General features: G+C 61.2%; 2 protein-coding genes across 4 annotated transcripts in view; both read right to left on the bottom strand.

The window, feature by feature from the left end:
- Positions 1-679: 679 nt before the first annotated feature.
- Positions 680-10780, bottom strand: LOC136571110 (cathepsin D-like). Its single transcript, XM_066571470.1, has 9 exons — positions 10689-10780; positions 8524-8647; positions 7335-7458; positions 6779-6897; positions 5152-5351; positions 3951-4073; positions 2504-2669; positions 1936-2034; positions 680-841 (listed from the first exon to the last, which is right to left on the bottom strand). Exons 1-9 carry the CDS (start codon positions 10778-10780, stop codon positions 680-682), a joined length of 1209 nt encoding a protein of 402 aa, XP_066427567.1.
- Positions 10781-13326: 2546 nt separating this feature from the next.
- GYS1 (glycogen synthase 1) overlaps positions 13327-17478 on the bottom strand; it is a 28701-nt gene continuing 24549 nt past the window's right edge. For all 3 annotated transcript variants that reach the window (XM_066571490.1, XM_066571492.1, XM_066571491.1), the window contains 3 exons: positions 15310-15473; positions 14165-14245; positions 13327-13547 (listed from right to left, as the gene is read on the bottom strand). In XM_066571490.1, coding sequence (XP_066427587.1) covers positions 13368-13547; positions 14165-14245; positions 15310-15473 — 425 coding nt within the window. In that variant the 3' untranslated portion in view covers positions 13327-13367. The remainder of the gene's footprint in view (positions 13548-14164; positions 14246-15309; positions 15474-17478) is intronic.

Raw genomic sequence — 17478 nt, 5'->3', positions numbered from 1 at the left:
CTCCGCCCCCCCCATGCCCCGCCCATCAATGGGGGGAATTTGGGGGGCACTGGGGGGGAACTGGGGGCTACTGGGAGGTACTGGGTGGGAACTGGGGGCTACTGGGGGCTACTGGGATGCACTGGGTGGGGAGGGGGTGTCACTGTCACTTGGGGTCCCCCCCAGGAAACAGGTGGGACCAGGAGCCCCCAAACCAGCAGCTTTATTGGAGCCCCCCCAAAGGGGACCCCGACATCCAGGGGGCACCCCGGTGGTCCCCAGGGTGTCCCCAGGGTGTCCCAAATCATCCCAAGTTGTCCCCAGGGGGTCCCAAATCATCCCAAGGTGTCCCCAGGGTGGTCCCAGGGAGGACGCAGGTGTCTGGGTGGTCCCCAGCGTGTCCCAGGTGTCCCCAGGTGGTCCCCAGGGTGTCCCCATCATCCAGAGGTGTCCCCAGGGTGTCCCCAGGTGGTCCCCAGGGTGTCCCCAATCATCGAGAGGTGTCCCCAGGGTGTCTGGGTGGTCCCCAGGGTGTCCCCAGGTGGTCCCCTGGGTGTCCCAATCATCCAGAGGTGTCCCCAGGGTGTCCCCAGGTGGTCCCCAGGGTGTCCCCAATCATCCAGAGACATCCCCAGGGTGGTCCCAGGGAGGACCCAGGTGTCTGGGTGGTTCCGAGGTGTCCCCAGGGTGTCCCCAGGTGTCACTTGCTGGGTGCCAGCCCCACGCGGTCGCGGTCCCGGTCGAACACGGAGTAGTAGCGGGCCAGGAAAACGTCCCCAAGGATCCAGAGGGGTCCCGAGGGAGGGGGGACATTCAGGGCCATGAAGCCACTGACACACGTGGGGGACCCCCACTGGGACACCTGCAGGGACAGGGACATGGCAGAGGGTGACACGAGTGACATTCAGGGCCATGAAGCCACTGACACATGTGGGGGACACCCACGGGGACACCTGCAGGGACAGGGACACGGAGGAGGGGGACAAGGGGGACAAATCTGGGGACAGGGGGACAAGGAGGAGGGTGGGGACAAGGGGATGGGGACATGATGGACAGGGGGACTTGGGGACATGGGGACAAACCTGGAGGGTGGGGACAAGGGGATGGGCACATGGGAATGGGGACATGAGGGACAGGAGGGCTTGGGGACAAGGGGACAAACCTGGGGACAAGGAGGAGGGTGGGGAGCTGGGGATAGGGACATGATGGACACGGGGACAGGGACACGGCGGGTGACAAGGGGAGACAAGGGTGGGGACCTGGGGATGGGGACATGAGGGACAGAGCGACAAAGGGACAAGGGGACAAAGCTGGGGACAAGGGGATGAGGGTGGGGACTTGGGAATGGGGACATGATGGACAGGGGGACTTGGGGACAAAGGGACAGCATCAGGGGGGTGACAAGGGGACAAATGTGGGGACAAGGAGGAGGGTGGGGACATGGGGATGGGGACATGATGGACAGAGGGACAGGAGGACATGGGGACAGTGTGAGGGGGGTGACAAAGGGACAAATCTGGGGACAAGGGGATAAGGGTGGGGACCTGGGAATGGGGACATGATGGACAGAGGGACTTGGGGACAAATGTGGGGACAAGGAGAAGGGAGAGGGAGCTGGGGACAGCAGGGACAGGGGGACTTGGGGACACGGCGGTGGCCTGAGGGGGTGACAAGGGGACAAACCTGGGGACAAGGAGGAGGGTGGGGACTTGGGGATGGGGACATGAGGGACAGCGGGGACACGGGGACAAGGGGAGGGTGACAAGGGGTGACAAGGAGGAGGGTGGGGAGCTGGGGATAGGGACATGAGGGACAGAGCGGCTCGGGGACACGGGGACAAAGCTGGGGACAAGGAGGAGGGTGGGGACTTGGGGACGGGGACATGAGGGACAAGGGTGACACACAGAGGTGACACAGAGGTGACACAGAGGTGACACCGAGGTGACAGGGTCCCACCTGGAGCACGTAGTGCTGGGGGCTGAGCGTGAACTCCTTCCCGCCCAGCACGAAGGTGACGTTGGGCATGGACGGGACCTTGTCACAGTCCAGCAGGTACTGGGGAGGGGACACGGGTCAGGACAGCGCCCCCCCGCACACAGGGGACACTCAGGGACACTCGGGGACACCCTGGATGTCACCCACCCCCCCCCCCCGAGGACACTCAGGGACACCCCCCCGCACACAGGGGACACTCAGGGACACACCCCCCCCCCCCCCGCACACAGGGGACACTCAGGGACACTCGGGGACACCCTGGATGTCACACACCCCCCCCCTCCCCCGAGGACACTCAGGGACCCCCACGCACACAGGGGACACTCAGGGACACTCAGGGACACTCAGGGACCCCCACCCAAATGGGATCCAGGGGTCACTGGGGACACTCGGGGACACTCAGAGACCCCCACCCAAATGGGATCCAGGGGGTCACTGGGGACACTCAGGGACCCCCACCCAAATTAGGACTGGGGGGGGACACTCGGGGACCCCCAGCCAGGACTTTGGGGTCTCGGGGGGGCCGTACCTGCCCGCCCATGGCGCGGGACCCCCCCAGCGCCCGGTGCAGCGCGGCCACCTCGGCGCTGGGCCCGGTGATCAGCGACGTCCCCGTGTCCACGATGGCCTCGCAGCCGCCCCCGCACAGGGGCGGGTCCCGGCACCCCGCGGCCCCCGGGGCCCCCACCGACAGCCTGGGGGGCGTTTGGGGGCAGTTCGAGGGGTCGGGGGGCATTTGGGGGCAGTTTGGGGGCATTTGGGGGCAGTTTGAGGGGTTTGGGGGCATTTGGGGGCAGTTTGAGGGGTTTGGGGGCATTTGGGGGCGTTTGGGGGCAGTTCGAGGGGTCGGGGGGCATTTGGGGGCAGTTTGGGGGCATTTGGGGGCAGTTTGAGGGGTTTGGGGGCATTTGGGGGTGTTTGGGGGCAGTTCGAGGGGTCGGGGGGCATTTGGGGGCAGTTTGGGGGCATTTGGGGGCAGTTTGAGGGGTTTGGGGGCATTTGGGGGCGTTTGGGGGCAGTTTGGGGGCATTTGGGGGCAGTTTGAGGGGTTTGGGGGCATTTGGGGGCGTTTGGGGGCAGTTCGAGTGGTCGGGGGGCATTTGGGGGCAGTTTGGGGGCATTTGGGGGCAGTTTGAGGGGTTTGGGGGGCATTTGGGGGCAGTTTGAGGGGTCGGGGGGCATTTAGGGGCAGTTTGAGGGGTCGGGGGGCATTTAGGGGCAGTTCAAGGGGTCAGGAGGCATTTAGGGAGCTTTGGGGGCAGTTTGAGGGGCACGGGGGGCACTCAGAGGGGTCAGGGGGCAGTTAAAGGGGGGCTTTGGGGGGCTCAGGGGGTAATTGGGGGGGTGGGGGGCAGTTAGAGGGGTTTGGGGGCAGTTAAAGGGGTCAGGGGGCAATTTGGGGGGATTTTGGGGGAATTTGGGGGAGGGGATTTTGGGGTGGGTCAGGGTAGATTTGGGGAAGTCTTTGGGAATTGGGGGGGGGGATTTGGGGGCATTTGGAGTGGGATTTTGGGGGGATTTGGGGGAATTTGGGGGGGGATTATGGGAGGATTTTGGGGAGATTTGTGGGGGACTTGGGGGATTGGGGTGAGGGATTCTGGGGGGATTTTGGGGAGATTTTGGGGAAATTTGGGGGGACTTTTTGGTGGAATTTGGGGTGGATTTTGGGGGGATTTGGGGGTATTTTTGGGGGGATTTGTTGGGGGATTTTGGGGGAATTTGGGGGCAATTTGTGGGTGGATTTTGAGGGAATTTGGGAGTATTTTTGGGGGGAATTTCGGGGGGATTCGTGGGTATTTTTTGGGGGAATTTGGGGTGGATTTTTGGGGGGATCTGTGGGAATTTTTGGGGGGAATTTGTGGGTGGATTTTTGGGGGATCTGTGGGTATTTTTGGGGGGGAATTTGGGAGGGATTTCGGGGTGGATTTCGGGGGATTTTTTGGGGTGATCTGTGGGCATTTTTTGGGGTGTCTCACCTGTCCATGTGCACCTGCCAGTAGCTCTTCCGGGACACGGGGATGTAGTGCAGGGGTCCCTCGAACTGTCCCTCGTCGATGCCCCCCAAAAGCAGCTCCCCCCCATCGCCCTCCGACGCCCCACTGCGCCCCAGGGAAGATCGGGGGGTGTCAGGGGGGGCTCGGGGGGTCCCACAGGGGATTTGGGGTCCCAGGGGGGTCCCAGAGGGGATTTCAAGGAGAATTTGGGGGTCCCAGGGGGGTCCCACAGGGAATTTGGGGTCCCAGAGGAGATTTCAGGGGGGATTTCAGGGGATCCCATGGGGGTCCCAGAAGAGATTTCAGGGGGATTTGGGATCCCAGAGGGGATTTCAGGGAGGATTTGGGGGTCTCAGAGGGGATTTCAGAAGGGATTTAGGGTCCCATGGGGATCTCACAGAGGATTTCAGGGGGATTGGGGGTCCCAGAGGGAATTGGGGTGTATTTGGGGGATATTTTGGGTGTATTTGGGGGCTTTGTTTGTGTGTGTTTGGGCTTAGTTTGGAGGTTATTTGGGGTTAGTTTGGGTGTATTTGGGGGTTAGTTTGTGTGTATTTGGGGTGTATTTGGGGGTTAGTTTGGGAGTATTTTCGGTGTATTTGGGGGCTTTGTTTGGCTGTTTTTGGGGTTAGTCTGGGTGTATTTGAGGTTAGTCTGGGTGTATTTGGGCTGTATTTGGGCTTTGTTTGGGTGTATTTACGCGTTATTTCAGGTGTATTTGGAGGATATTTTGGGTGTATCTGGGGGGTTATTTCAGGTGTATTTGAGGGTTAGTTTGGGAGTATTTTGGGGTTAGTTTGGGTGTATTTGGGGTGTATTTAGGGTTAGTTCAGGTGTATCAGAGGATAGTTTGGGTGTATTTGTGGGCTGGTTTGGGTGTATTTGTGGGCTAGTTTGGGTGTATTTTGGGGTTAGTTTGGGGGTATTTGGGGTGTATTTAGGGTTAGTTCAGGTGTATCAGAGGATAGTTTGGGTGTATTTGGGGTGTGTTTGGGGGTTAGTTTGGCTGTATTTGTGGGCTAGTTTGGGTGTATTTTGGGGTTAGTTTGGGTGTATTTGGGGGATATTTTGGACATATTTATCCATTATTTTGGCTGCATTTAGGATGCAATCAGGCTGTGCTCAGGGCCATTTCAGGGACACGTTCAGCTGCATTTCGCCGTGCCCAGGTGTGCCCCTGTACCTGCGCAGGTGGAAGGAGAAGACGTTGTTGCGGAACAGCCCCTGCTCCATCATGTTGTCGAACACGGGGCGCGCGGGGCCCGCGGCCGCGCCGGGGTAGGCCAGGCCCAGGACGCCATCGAAACGCGCGGCCGCGAACGCCAGGCCGGGCAGGGCCACGGCCTCAGCGAACGTCTGGTTGGGCACTGAGACATTGGAGACCTGTGGGGACAGGGACAGTGACACAGGGACACAGTGACACAGGGACAGGGACACCAGGGTACACCAGGCCCAGGACGCCATCAAAACGCGCGGCCGCGAACGCCAGGCTGGGCAGGGCCACAGCCTCAGCAAACGTCTGGTTGGGCACTGAGACATTGGAGACCTGTGGGGACAGGGACACAGGGACACAGGGACAGTGACACAGTGACACGGTGACACAGGAGTACGCCAGGCCCAGGACGCCATCGAAACGCGCGGCCGCGAACGCCAGGCCGGGCAGGGCCACGGCCTCAGCGAATGTCTGGTTGGGCACCGAGACATTGGAGACCTGTGGGGACAGTGATAGTGACATTAACATGGGGACACAGGGACAGTGACACAGGGACAGGGACACCAGGGTACGCCAGGCCCAGGACGCCATCAAAGTGTGCGGCTGCGAAGGCCAGGCCGGGCAGGGCCACGGCCTCAGCAAACGTCTGGTTGGGCACAGAGACATTGGAGACCTGTGGGGGACAGTGATAGCGACATTAACATGGGGACACAGGGACAGTGACACAGTGAAAGTGACACAGGGATGGTGACACCGGGGTACACCAGGCCCAAGATGCCATCGAAACGCGCGGCCGCGAACGCCAGGCCGGGCAGGGCCACGGCCTCAGCGAACGTCTGGTTGGGCACTGAGACATTGGAGACCTGTGGGGACAGGGACACAGGGACACAGGGACAGTGACACAGTGACACGGTGACACAGGAGTACGCCAGGCCCAGGACGCCATCAAAGTGTGCGGCTGCAAAGGCCGGGCCAGGCAGGGCCACGGCCTCAGCAAACATCTGGAGACATTGGAGACCTGTGGGGACAGGGACACAGGGATGGTGACACAGGGACAGTGACACAGTGACACGGTGACACGGTGACAGTGACACAGGGACAGGGACAACAAGGTAGGCCAGGCCCAGGACGCCATCAAAGTGTGTGGCTGCGAAGGCCAGGCCGGGCAGGGCCACGGCCTCAGCAAACGTCTGGAGACATTGGAGACCTGTGGGGACAGGGACAGGGACACAGGGACAGTGACAGTGACATTGACATTGCCATGGCCACCGAGACTTTGGACACCTGAGTGGGGACAGGGACAGGGACACAGGGACAGGGACACAGGGACACAGGGACAGTGACACAGGGACAGGGACACAGGGACAGTGACGCAGTGACACAGCCTTGACAAATGTCCAGTCCCGGGACCCTTCCCCACCGTGAGGCTGTGGGTGCTCAGGAAGCCCCTGAGACCCCTCCCCAGGGACCCTTCCCCACCGTGAGGCTGTGGGTGCTCAGGAAGCCCCTGAGGCCCCTCCCCAGGGACCCTTCCCCACCGTGAGGCTGTGGGTGCTCAGGAAGCCCCTCAGGCCCCTCCCCAGGGACCCTTCCCCACCGTGAGGGTGTCGGTGCTCAGGAAGCCCCTCAGGGAGCCGCTGCCGTAGCTGATGGCGAAGGCGGTGCCATTGGCCCGGTGGGTGCAGGACAGCAGAGGCTGGTAGTGGGGGTGGAGCCCTGCGGGGACACGCCCACTCACGCTCAGACCACGCCCAGTCCTGTCACACCACACCCACTTCCCATAGATCACGCCCGCTCCCATCAGACCAGGCCCAATCCCCCTCAGACCATGCCCAGTCCCATCAGACCACGCCCACTCACACATAGACCACGCCCACTCACGCTCAGACCACGCCTACCCCAACCAGACCACATTCTGCCATGCCCCGCCCACTGCCCAAACTATGTCCAACCCACCCCAACCACACCCTGATATGCCCCACCCACCACCCAAACCACGCCCATCCTCCTGCCACGCCCCACCAGGTCCTGCCCACACCCAAACCACGCCCTGCTAGGCCACGCCCACACACAAAGCACCGCCCCCCTCCAGGCCACACCCCTCTCCAAGGCCCGCCCATCATGCCCCGCCCCTGTTAGGCCCCGCCCCTCACAGCAGGCCAGGTAGAGCAGGCAGCACCGCGCCGAGGGCACCCAGAGATCAGCGGAGCCGGTGTCGAAAATGACCCGGAAATTCTGGGGAGGGGTCCCCAGGGAGATGGTGCCGTAGTACTGGGCCTGGGGGAGGGGTCACGGTGTCACCCTGGGGTCACACGGTGTCACCACGGGGTCACACGGTGTCACCGCGGGGTCACCAAGGCGCTGGGAGCCACCGCAGCGTCCGCGTGTCATTGTCACAGTCCTGCCCCCAAGGTCCCGGTGACACCCCCGTGTCACTGCCCTCCACCCTCCTGATTCTCCCAAGGTCCCTGCGACCCCCCCACAATGTCCCCAGGGTCCCTGTGACACCCCCATGGCACTGTCACACACCCCGCCACGTCCCCAAGGTCCCCGTGACGTCCTCATGTCACTGTCACACCCCTGTCCCCAAAGTGCTGGGAGCCACCCCAGTGTCCCCGTGGAGCTGTCACCACCCCTGTCCCCATGTCCCCAAGGTCTCTGTGGCCCTCCCATGTCCCCATGTCACTGTCACACAGCCCGCCATGTCCCCAAGGCTCTGGGAGCCACCCCAGTGTCCCCATGGAGGTGTCACCACCCCGCAGTGTCCCCAGAATGGTGCGGATGTCCCCACCCCTCCCATGTCCCCAGGGTCCCTGTGACATCCTCGTGTCACTGTCACACCCCTGTCCCTAAGGCCCCGGTGCCCCCCCCATGTCCCCATGTCACTGTTCCCCACCCTCTCATGTCCCAAAGCCATTGTCACACCCCCCCGTGTCATTGTCACACCCCTGTCCCCACGTCCCCCCCCACTGGGAGCCACCCCAGTGTCCCCATGTCACCGTCACACTCCCCTATGTCACTGTCATAGCCCCGCCATGTCCCCAAGGCACTGTCACACCCTGTCCCCAAGGTCCCCAGGGTCCCTGTGACACCCCCATGGCACTGTCACACCCCTGTCCCCATGTCCCCGAGGTTCCTGGGACCCCCCCACAACGTCCCCAAGGCCTGCCCTCCCCAATGTCCCCAATGTCCCTGCGACCCCCCCAAACGTCCCCAAGGTCCCTGTGCCCCCCCGCCATGTCCCCATGTCACTGTCCCCCATCCCCTCAATGTCCCCAAGGCCCCTCCCCCCCCCAATGTCCCCAGTGTCCCCAGTGTCCCCAAGGCCCCTCCCCCACTCACGTCCATGTAGTTGTGGAGCCGCGCGGGCGCCGCCGCCGCCCCTCCCCCACTGCGGCTGCGGGGGCCGCCCCCGCCCCCCCCCCAGAATTTGGGGGGCACCCAGGGCCCCCTCTCCAGGGGGATCCTGCGGGGACACGAAGGGGTTAATGAGCCTAATGAGCTAATGGCGCTAATTATGCTAATGAAGGAATCTGGGGGGCACCCAGGGCCCCCTCTCCAGGGGGATCCTGCGGGGACACGAAGGGGTTAATGAGCCTAATGAGCTAATGGCGCTAATTATGCTAATGAAGGAATCTGGGGGGCACCCAGGGCCCCCTCTCCTGGGGGATCCTGCGGGGACACGAAGGGGTTAATGAGCCTAATGAGCTAATGGCGCTAATTATGCTAATGAAGGAATCTGGGGGGCACCCAGGGCCCCCTCTCCAGGGGGATCCTGCGGGGACACGAAAGGGTTAATGAGCCTAATGAGCTAATGGCGCTAATTATGCTAATGAAGGAATCTGGGGGGCACCCAGGGCCCCCTCTCCAGGGGGATCCTGCGGGGACACGAAAGGGTTAATGAGCCTAATGAGCTAATGGCGCTAATTATGCTAATGAAGGAATCTGGGGGGCACCCAGGGCCCCCTCTCCAGGGGGATCCTGCGGGGACACGAAAGGGTTAACGGCTTAATGAGCTTAACGAGCCTAACGAGCTAATGGCGCTAATTATGCTAATTATGCTAATGAAGGGCCGCCAGCGCTGCGCTGAACGGCGGGGGGGCTGAATGGGGTTAATGAATTAATGGGGTTAATTAATTAATGAGGTTAATGAATGAGGTTAATGAATGAGGGGGGCGCTTGGGGTTGGAAGGGTTAATGGGAGGGGGGGGGGGTCCCCCAAATTCTGGGGTCATCCCCGGGGTCAGAGGTCACGGGGGGGGTCACGCCCTGGAGGGTGGGGCCGGGGCCGAGCGGGTCCGACCGGTCCCGCCCCCGCGCGGGCTCAGCTGGGAGGGACCGGGAACCCCAAAATCCACCCCAAAACCACTCCCAAAATCCACCTGGGGCATCCCGGAACCCCAAAATCCACCTGGGGCACCCCGGAACCCCAAAACCCCTCCCAAAATCCACCTGGGGCACCCGGGAACCCCAAAAACCCCTCCCAAAATCTACCTGGGGCACCCCGGAACCCCAAAAACCCCTCCCAAAATTTACCTGGGGCACCCCGGAACCCCAAAACCACTCCCAAAATCCACCTGGGGCATCCGGGAACCCCAAAACCCCTCCCAAAATCCACCTGGGGCACCCCGGAACCCCAAAACCCCTCCCAAAATCCACCTGGGGCACCCCGGAACCCCAAAAACCCCTCCCAAAATCCACCTGGGGCACCCGGGAACCCCAAATTCACCCCCAAAACCCCACACGGGGGGATTCAGGAATCCCCATAATCCCACCTGGGGGTCTCCAGGTGTCCAAGAAACCCCCAAATCCCTCCCCAAATTCTCCCCAGGTATCCGGGACCCCCCAAAACCTCCTCAAAACCCCCAGCCCAGAGTATCCAGGTGTCCGGGAACCCCCCAAATTCCCACAAGGACCCCCCCCCAGGTACCCGAGACCCCCCAAACTCCCCCAGGACACCCCCAAATTCCCCCCAGGGATCCGGGATCCCCCCAGAACCCCCCAAAACCCCCAGCCCAGGTATCCAAGAGCCCCCCCTAAATCCACCCCCAGGTATCCGGGACCCCCAAGCCCCCCTCAAAACCCCCAGCCCGGAGTATCCAGGTGTCCAGGACCGCCCCCCAAATTCCCCCCAGGACCCTCCAAACACCTCCAGGACACCCCCAAATTCCCCCCCAGATATCCGGGACACCCCAAATCCATCTCCAGCTATCCGGGACCCCCAAAATTCCTCCCAGAAACCCCTCCAAATCCACTCCCAGGTATCCGAGACGCCCCAAACACCCCCCAGGACCCCCCAAACCCCTCCAGGACCCCCCCAAACCCACCTCCAAGTATCCGAGACTCCCCCAAATCCATCTCCAGGTATCCGGGACCCCCAGATTTCCTCCCAGAACCCCTCCAAATCCACTCCCAGGTATCCGAGGCCCCCCAAACACCCCCCAGGACCCCCCAAACACCACCCAGGACCCCCCAAACCCGCCCAGGCCCCCTCCCCGCTCTCTCACCGCAGCATCGCTCCCGCTCCGGCCGCCAGCAGCAGCAGCAGGGGGAGGGTCCCGATCGCGGGACCCCCCCTGGGCACCCCGAGCCCCCCCATGGCCGCTCTGAGCCCCCCCCCGGCCCCGCGCGCCGGGGGAAACCCCCTCAGGCCACGCCCCCTCTGCTAAAGCCACGCCCCTTCCCTCAAACCCCGCGCCCCATTCCATTGACAGCAATGGGGAAGCCCCATCAGGCCCCGCCCACTTCGTTGGATGCTTTACGAAGCCCCGCCCACATTGTACACAAATGGTGGGATAAGCCACGCCCACTCACAGAACCACGCCTCTCATTGGTTAAAATATGCCGGGTAGCCACGCCCACTCATTGATTAAAATATCCCGGCACTCACGCCCCCCTTTAAACCACGCCCATTATCAACCATAAATGAGTTGACCCCGCCTCCTTCATGAAGCCACGCCCTCGGGTGACGTAATGGCGGGGGCGGGGGTGACTCAGGGGGCGCGGGAACCCCAAAACCGCCCCCCACATCCGGGGGGGGGCGGGGAATTCCCGCCACAACAGAAATTTGGGGGGGCCCCAAAACAACCCCGGAATTTGGGAGGGGTCCCCCCCAAATTTTTGGGGAGGTTTTAAAGGGGAAACCGTAAAATTGACCCCCCGAATTTGGCGGGGGGGGGACGGAAGGAATCACCCCAAAATATGGGGAGGGGGCTCTGAACTGCCCCAAACCTGGGGGGGGTCCCCTCAAAATTAACCCATTTTGGGGGTCCCAAAATCACCCCAGAATTGGGAATCGCCCCCCAAAATCAACCCATGGTGGGGGGGGGGACCCCAAACTCCCCCGTAACTGAGACCCCCCCCCACAATATGGGGGTGTGTGACCCCAAACTCGCCCCATAATTTAGGGGGTCTGACCCCAAATTCACCCCAAAATTGGGGGGGGACCCCAAATTCTCCCATAACTGAGACCTCCTCTCAAATGTGGGGGGGGGGGGAGTGTGACCCCAAATTTCCCCCATAATCTGGGGTGGGGGGACCCCAAATTTCCCCCATAATTTAGGGGGGGTGATCCCAAATTCCCCCCAAAATTGGGGGGCGATCCCAAATTCTCCCATAACTGAGACCCCCCCCCCTCAATTTAGGGGAGTTGTGACCCCAAATTCGCGCCATATTTTGGGAGGGTGTGACCCCAAACTGGCCCCAAAGTTCTGGGGGTTGTGACCCCAAACTCCCCCCATATTTTGGGGTGTGGTGACCCCAAACTCCCCCCATATTTTGGGGTGTGCTGACCCCAAACTCCCCCCATATTTTCGGGGGTGTAACCCCAAATTTCCCCCATATTTTGGGGTGTGCTGACCTCAAACTCCCCCCATATTTTAGGGGGTGTAACCCCAAATCCCCCCATATCTTAGAGGGGGGTGTAACCCCAAACTCCCCCCATATTTTAGGGCTGTGGTGACCCCAAACTCCCCCCATATTTTGGGGTGTGCTGACCCCAAATCCCCCCATATTTTAGGGCTGTGGTGACCCCAAACTCCCCCCATATTTTGGGGGGTGTAACCCCAAACTCCCCCCATATTTTAGGGGGTGTAACCCCAAACTCCCCCCATATTTTGGGGTGTGCTGACCCCAAATCCCCCCATATTTTAGGGGGTGTAACCCCAAACTCACCCCATATTTTAGGGGGTGTAACCCCAAACTCCCCCCATATTTTAGGGCTGTGATGACCCCAACTCCCCCATATTTTAGGGGGTGTAACCCCAAATCCCCCCATATTTTAGAGGGGGGTGTAACCCCAAACTCCCCCCATATTTTAGGGCTGTGGTGACCCCAACTCCCCCCATATTTTCGGGGGTGTAACCCCAAACTCCCCCCATATTTTGGGGTGTGCTGACCCCAAACTCCCCCCATATTTTCGGGGGTGTAACCCCAAATTTCCCCCATATTTTAGGGCTGTGGTGACCCCAAACTCCCCCCATATTTTCGGGGGTGTAACCCCAAACTCCCCCCATATTTTGGGGTGTGCTGACCCCAAACTCCCCCCATATTTTCGGGGGTGTAACCCCAAATCCCCCCATATTTTATGGGGTGTAACCCCAAACTCCCCCCATATTTTGGGGTGTGCTGACCCCAAACTCCCCCCATATTTTAGGGCTGTGGTGACCCCAACTCCCCCCATATTTTCAGGGGTGTAACCCCAAATTTCCCCCATACTTTAGGGCTGTGCTGACCCCCACTCCCCCCATATTTTAGGGGGGTGTAACCCCAAGCTCCCCCCCCAGTTTGGGTCGGGGTCCCCCCAGATCGCGCCCCGCGGCTCGGGGGGGCTCTGAAGCACCTTTATTAATCCGCTGCGCCGGGGGGGGGTCGGACGGATGCGGGACCCCCCCGGCCCCACCCTCATGGGGGGTGGGGGAGGGGAGGGGGAGGGGAGGGGGGGGTGTGGAGTGTGAAGGTGGGGGAGGGGACGAGACCCCTCCCCCCTCCCAAAAAAAAAAAAAAAAAACCAAAAAAATAAAATAAAACAAAACAACGAAACACCAAAAACCGGAGGGGAGTGGGGGGGGGGGGGGGCTTCAGGCACTGAAAATTTTGGGGACCCCCCCCACCCCAAAAAAAAAAAAAAAAAAAAAAAGGGTGGGGAAAGGAGTGGGGGGAGGAGACCCCTCCCCAATTTTGGGGGGTCAGTTGCGGGTCGGGGGCAGCCCGGGGGGGCTCGGGGGGCGGCGGATGTTGGCGCGGTCCTTGGCCGCCTCCTCCTCCTCGTCGTAGCGCTCGTCCTCGTCGTCGCTGTGTCGCGGGCTCGACAATCGCGACAGGGCCGGGGAAGGTGGCACCGAGGCGGGGCGGGGGTAGCGGAAACCCTAAAAACAAAAAAACAAAAAAAAAAAATAAAACAAAAAAAAGGGGGGGGGGGAAATTGGGAAATTTGGGGGGGGGGGGGATTGAGGGGTTTTGGGGGAGGGGGTGGAGGAAGGGGAAGGGAGGGGGGGAATGGGAAAAAATGAGGGGGAAAATGGGGGAAAAAAGGGAATAAATGGGGAAAAAAGGGAATAAATGGGGAAAAAAGGGAATAAATGGGGAAAAAAAGGGAATAAATGGGGAAAAAAGGGGGAAAAGGGGGGATAAATGAGGGGGGAAAAGGTGTGGAAAAGAGGGAAAAAAGAAGGGGAAAATGGGGAATAAATGAGGGAAGAAACGGGAGAAAGATGAGAAAAGGGGAAAAAAGGGGAGAAAAATGGGGGAAAAAGGGGGGAGAAATGGGGGAAAAAAGGGAATAAATGGGGAAAAAAGGGGGAAAAGGGGGGATAAATGAGGGGGAAAAAGTGTGGAAAAGAGGGAAAAAAGAAGGGGAAAAAGGGGAATAAATGAGGGAAGAAAGGGGGGGGAAGAGGAAAAAAAAGGGGAAAAAAGGGGTGACTCGGGGGTTTGGGGTCCCCCCCGGGTTTTGGGGTCCCCCCAGGGTTTTGGGGTCACTCACAGCCGCGGCCTCGGGGGGTTCGTAGGTGAAGTTCTCAGGGAAGGCCTTGGCCAGGGCCATGCGCCGGGCAAAGGTGTAATACTGGGGGGGGGGGACGGGGTCAGGAGACCACCAGGGACCCCCAGAGACACCCCAGAAACCCCCCAAGAACCCACCAGAGATCCCACAAAAAATCCCCCAGAGAGCCCCAAAAAATACCCCAAAAAAAACCCCAGAGACCCCCAGAGACCCCAAACCCCCCTGAGATGCCTCCAAACCCCCAAGGAGAACTTCCAGGATCTCCAGGAACCCCTTCAAGACCCAAAGGGTTCCTCCAAACCCCCCTGAGATGCCCCCAAACCCCACTGAGATTCCATCAAACCCCCCTGAGATGCCTCCAAACCCCCCTGAGATGCCTCCAAACCCACAAGGAGAACCTCCAGGAACGCCTTCAAGACCTAAAGGTTCCTCCAAGCCTCTCTGAGATGCCTCCAAATCCCCAAGGAGAACTTCCAGGACCTCCAGGAACTCCTTCAAGACCTGAAGAGTTCCTCCAAACCCTCCTGAGATGCCTCCAAACCCCCAAGGAGAACCTTCAGGAGCCCCTTCAAGACCTAAAGGGTTCCTCCAAACCCTTCTGAGATGCCTCCAAACCCTCCTGAGATGCCTCCAAACCCCCCTGAGATGCCTCCAAACCCCTCAAGATGCCCCCAAACCCCACTGAGATGCCCCCAAACCCTCCTGAGATGCCTCCAAACCCCTCAAGATGTCCCCAAATCCTTCTGAGATGCCTCCAAACCCCCCTGAGATGCCTCCAAACCCTTCTGAGATGCCCCCAAACCCCCCTGAGATGCCCCCAAACCCCCCTGAGATGCCTCCAAACCCCTCAAGATGCCCCCAAACCCCACTGAGATGCCCCCAAACCCTCCTGAGATGCCTCCAAACCCCCCTGAGATGCCCCCAAACCCTTCTGAGATGCCTCCAAACCCTCCTGAGATGCCCCCAAACCCTTCTGAGATGCCTCCAAACCCCCCTGAGATGCCCCCAAACCCCCCTGAGATGCCTCCAAACCCCCAAGAAGAACCTCCAGGACCCATTTTATGGCCTCCAGGACCCATTTTATGGCCTCCAGGACCCGTTTGATGCCCCCAAAGCCCCCGTCTCACCCTGCCCAGGTACTTCCAGTCGAGCAGGTCCGAGAGGCGCTCGGTGCGGTTGCGCTGCACGATGCGCTGCCGCCGGCTCTGCTGGCAGAAGCCGTACAGGAACGCCGTGAGCTGGGCACACGACTCCTCCGGGGCGCGGAAACGACGGTCCACGATGTAGATACCTGCGGGGGACACCGTGAGGGACATGGGGACAGGGACGGGGGGACAGGGACACCTGCCCATGATGGAGATACCTGGGGGGGACACCGTGAGGGACATGGGGACAGGGACGGGGGGACAGGGACACCTCCCCATGATGGAGATACCTGGGGGGGACACCGTAAGGGACATGGAGACAGGGACAGGGACGGGGACATGGGGACAGGGACGGGGACATGGAGACAGGGACAGGGACGGGGACATGGGGACAGGGACACCTCCCCACGATGGAGATACCTGCGGGGGACACCGTGAGGGACATGGGGACAGGGACGGGGGGACAGGGACACCTGCCCATGATGGAGATACCTGGGGGGGACATTATCAGGGACATGGGGACAGGGATGGGGACATGGGGGACAGGGACACCTCCCCACGATGTAGATACCTGCGGGGGACACCATCAACCATCAGGGACAGGGACAGGGACATGGGGACAGGGATGTGGGGACAGGGACGGGGACATGGGGACAAGGACAGGGACATGGGGACAGGGACAGGGACAGGGGGACAGGGATGTGGGGACAGGGACAGGGACATGGGGACAAGGACAGGGACATGGGGACAGGGACAGGGACAGGGGGACAGGGATGTGGGGACAGGGACAGGGACATGGGGACAGGGACAGGGACACCTCCCCATGATGGAGATACCTGTGGGGGACACCGTAAGGGACATGGGGACAGGGACAGGGACATGGAGACAGGGACAGGGACGGGGACATGGGGACAGGGACACCTCCCCACGATGGAGATACCTGCGGGGGACACTGTGAGGGACATGGGGACAGGGACGGGGGGACAGGGACACCTGCCCATGATGGAGATACCTGGGGGGGACAGGGACGGGGACATGGGGACGGGGACATGGGGACAGGGACAGGGACAGGGACATGGGGACAGGGACGGGGACATGGGGACAGGGACACCTCCCCAGGATGGAGATACCTGGGGGGGACATTATCAGGGACATGGGACAGGGATGGGGACAGGGACAGGGGGACAGGGACAAAGGGACAGGGACGGGGACATGGGGACAGGGACGGGGACATGGGGACAGGGACAAAGGGACAGGGACGTGGGGACAGGGACACCTCCCCATGATGGAGATACCTGCAGGGGACACCGTGAGGGACAGGGACAAAGGGACAGGGACAGGGGACATGGAGAGGGACAGGGACATGGGGACATGGACGGGGACAAAGGGACAGGGACAGGGGGACAGGGGGACAGGGACAGGGACAAAGGGACAGGGGGACATGGATGGGGACAGGGACATGGAGCCCCCTGGCCTGGTGGCCACCAGTCGGGGACAGGGATGGGGACATGGGGACAGGGATGTGGACAGGGACATGGACGGGGACATGGGGACAGGAATGGGGACATGGGGACAAGGACAGGGACATGGGGACAGGGACAAAGGGACAGGGACGTGGGGACAGGGACACCTCCCCATGATGGAGATACCTGCAGGGGACACCGTGAGGGACAGGGGGACAGGGACGGGGACAGGGATGGGGACATGGGGACAGGGACAGGTGTTGGTGACCCCCCCCATGCATTGAGGAACTCCCCTGGTTTTTTGGGGTCCCCCCCTCAGGTTTTTGGGGGTCCCCCCCCGGATTTTGGCGACCCTCCCAAGTGTTTGGTGACTCCCCACGTGTTGGGGACACCCCCAAGTGTTGGGGACATGGGGACGTCCCCAAGTTTTTTGGTGAACCCCCAGATTTTGGGGTCCCCCCCTTGGATTTTGGGTCCCCCCCCAGGTGTTTGGTGACCCCCTCCAGGTGTTGGGGACATGGGGACACCTCAGGTTTTTTGGGGTCTCACCCAGGAGTTTTGGGGTTTCCCGCAGATTTTGGTGACCCCCCCCCAGATTTTAGGGTCCCCCCCCAGATTTTGGGGTCCCCCCCCAGATTTTGGGGTCCCCCAGATGTTGGACACCCTCCAACATGGAGGGTGCATGGGG

The sequence above is a fragment of the Molothrus aeneus genome, unplaced genomic scaffold, assembly GCF_037042795.1.
Source record: "Molothrus aeneus isolate 106 unplaced genomic scaffold, BPBGC_Maene_1.0 scaffold_70, whole genome shotgun sequence".
Lineage (NCBI taxonomy): Eukaryota > Metazoa > Chordata > Aves > Passeriformes > Icteridae > Molothrus > Molothrus aeneus.
Note: the sequence above shows the minus strand (reverse complement) of the source record. Positions and strands in the feature narration are given on the sequence as shown.

Coding starts and splice junctions, on each gene's coding strand:
- LOC136571110 (XM_066571470.1), bottom strand. CDS start 10,780: ATGGGGGGGCTCGGGGTGCCCAGGGGGGGTCCCGCGATCGGGACCCTC. Junction 8,648..10,688: donor GGAGCGGGAGCGATGCTGCG/GTGAGAGAGCGG, acceptor GTGTCCCCGCAG/GATCCCCCTGGAGAGGGGGC. Junction 5,352..6,778: donor TGAGCACCGACACCCTCACG/GTGGGGAAGGGT, acceptor CTGTCCCCACAG/GTCTCCAATGTCTCAGTGCC.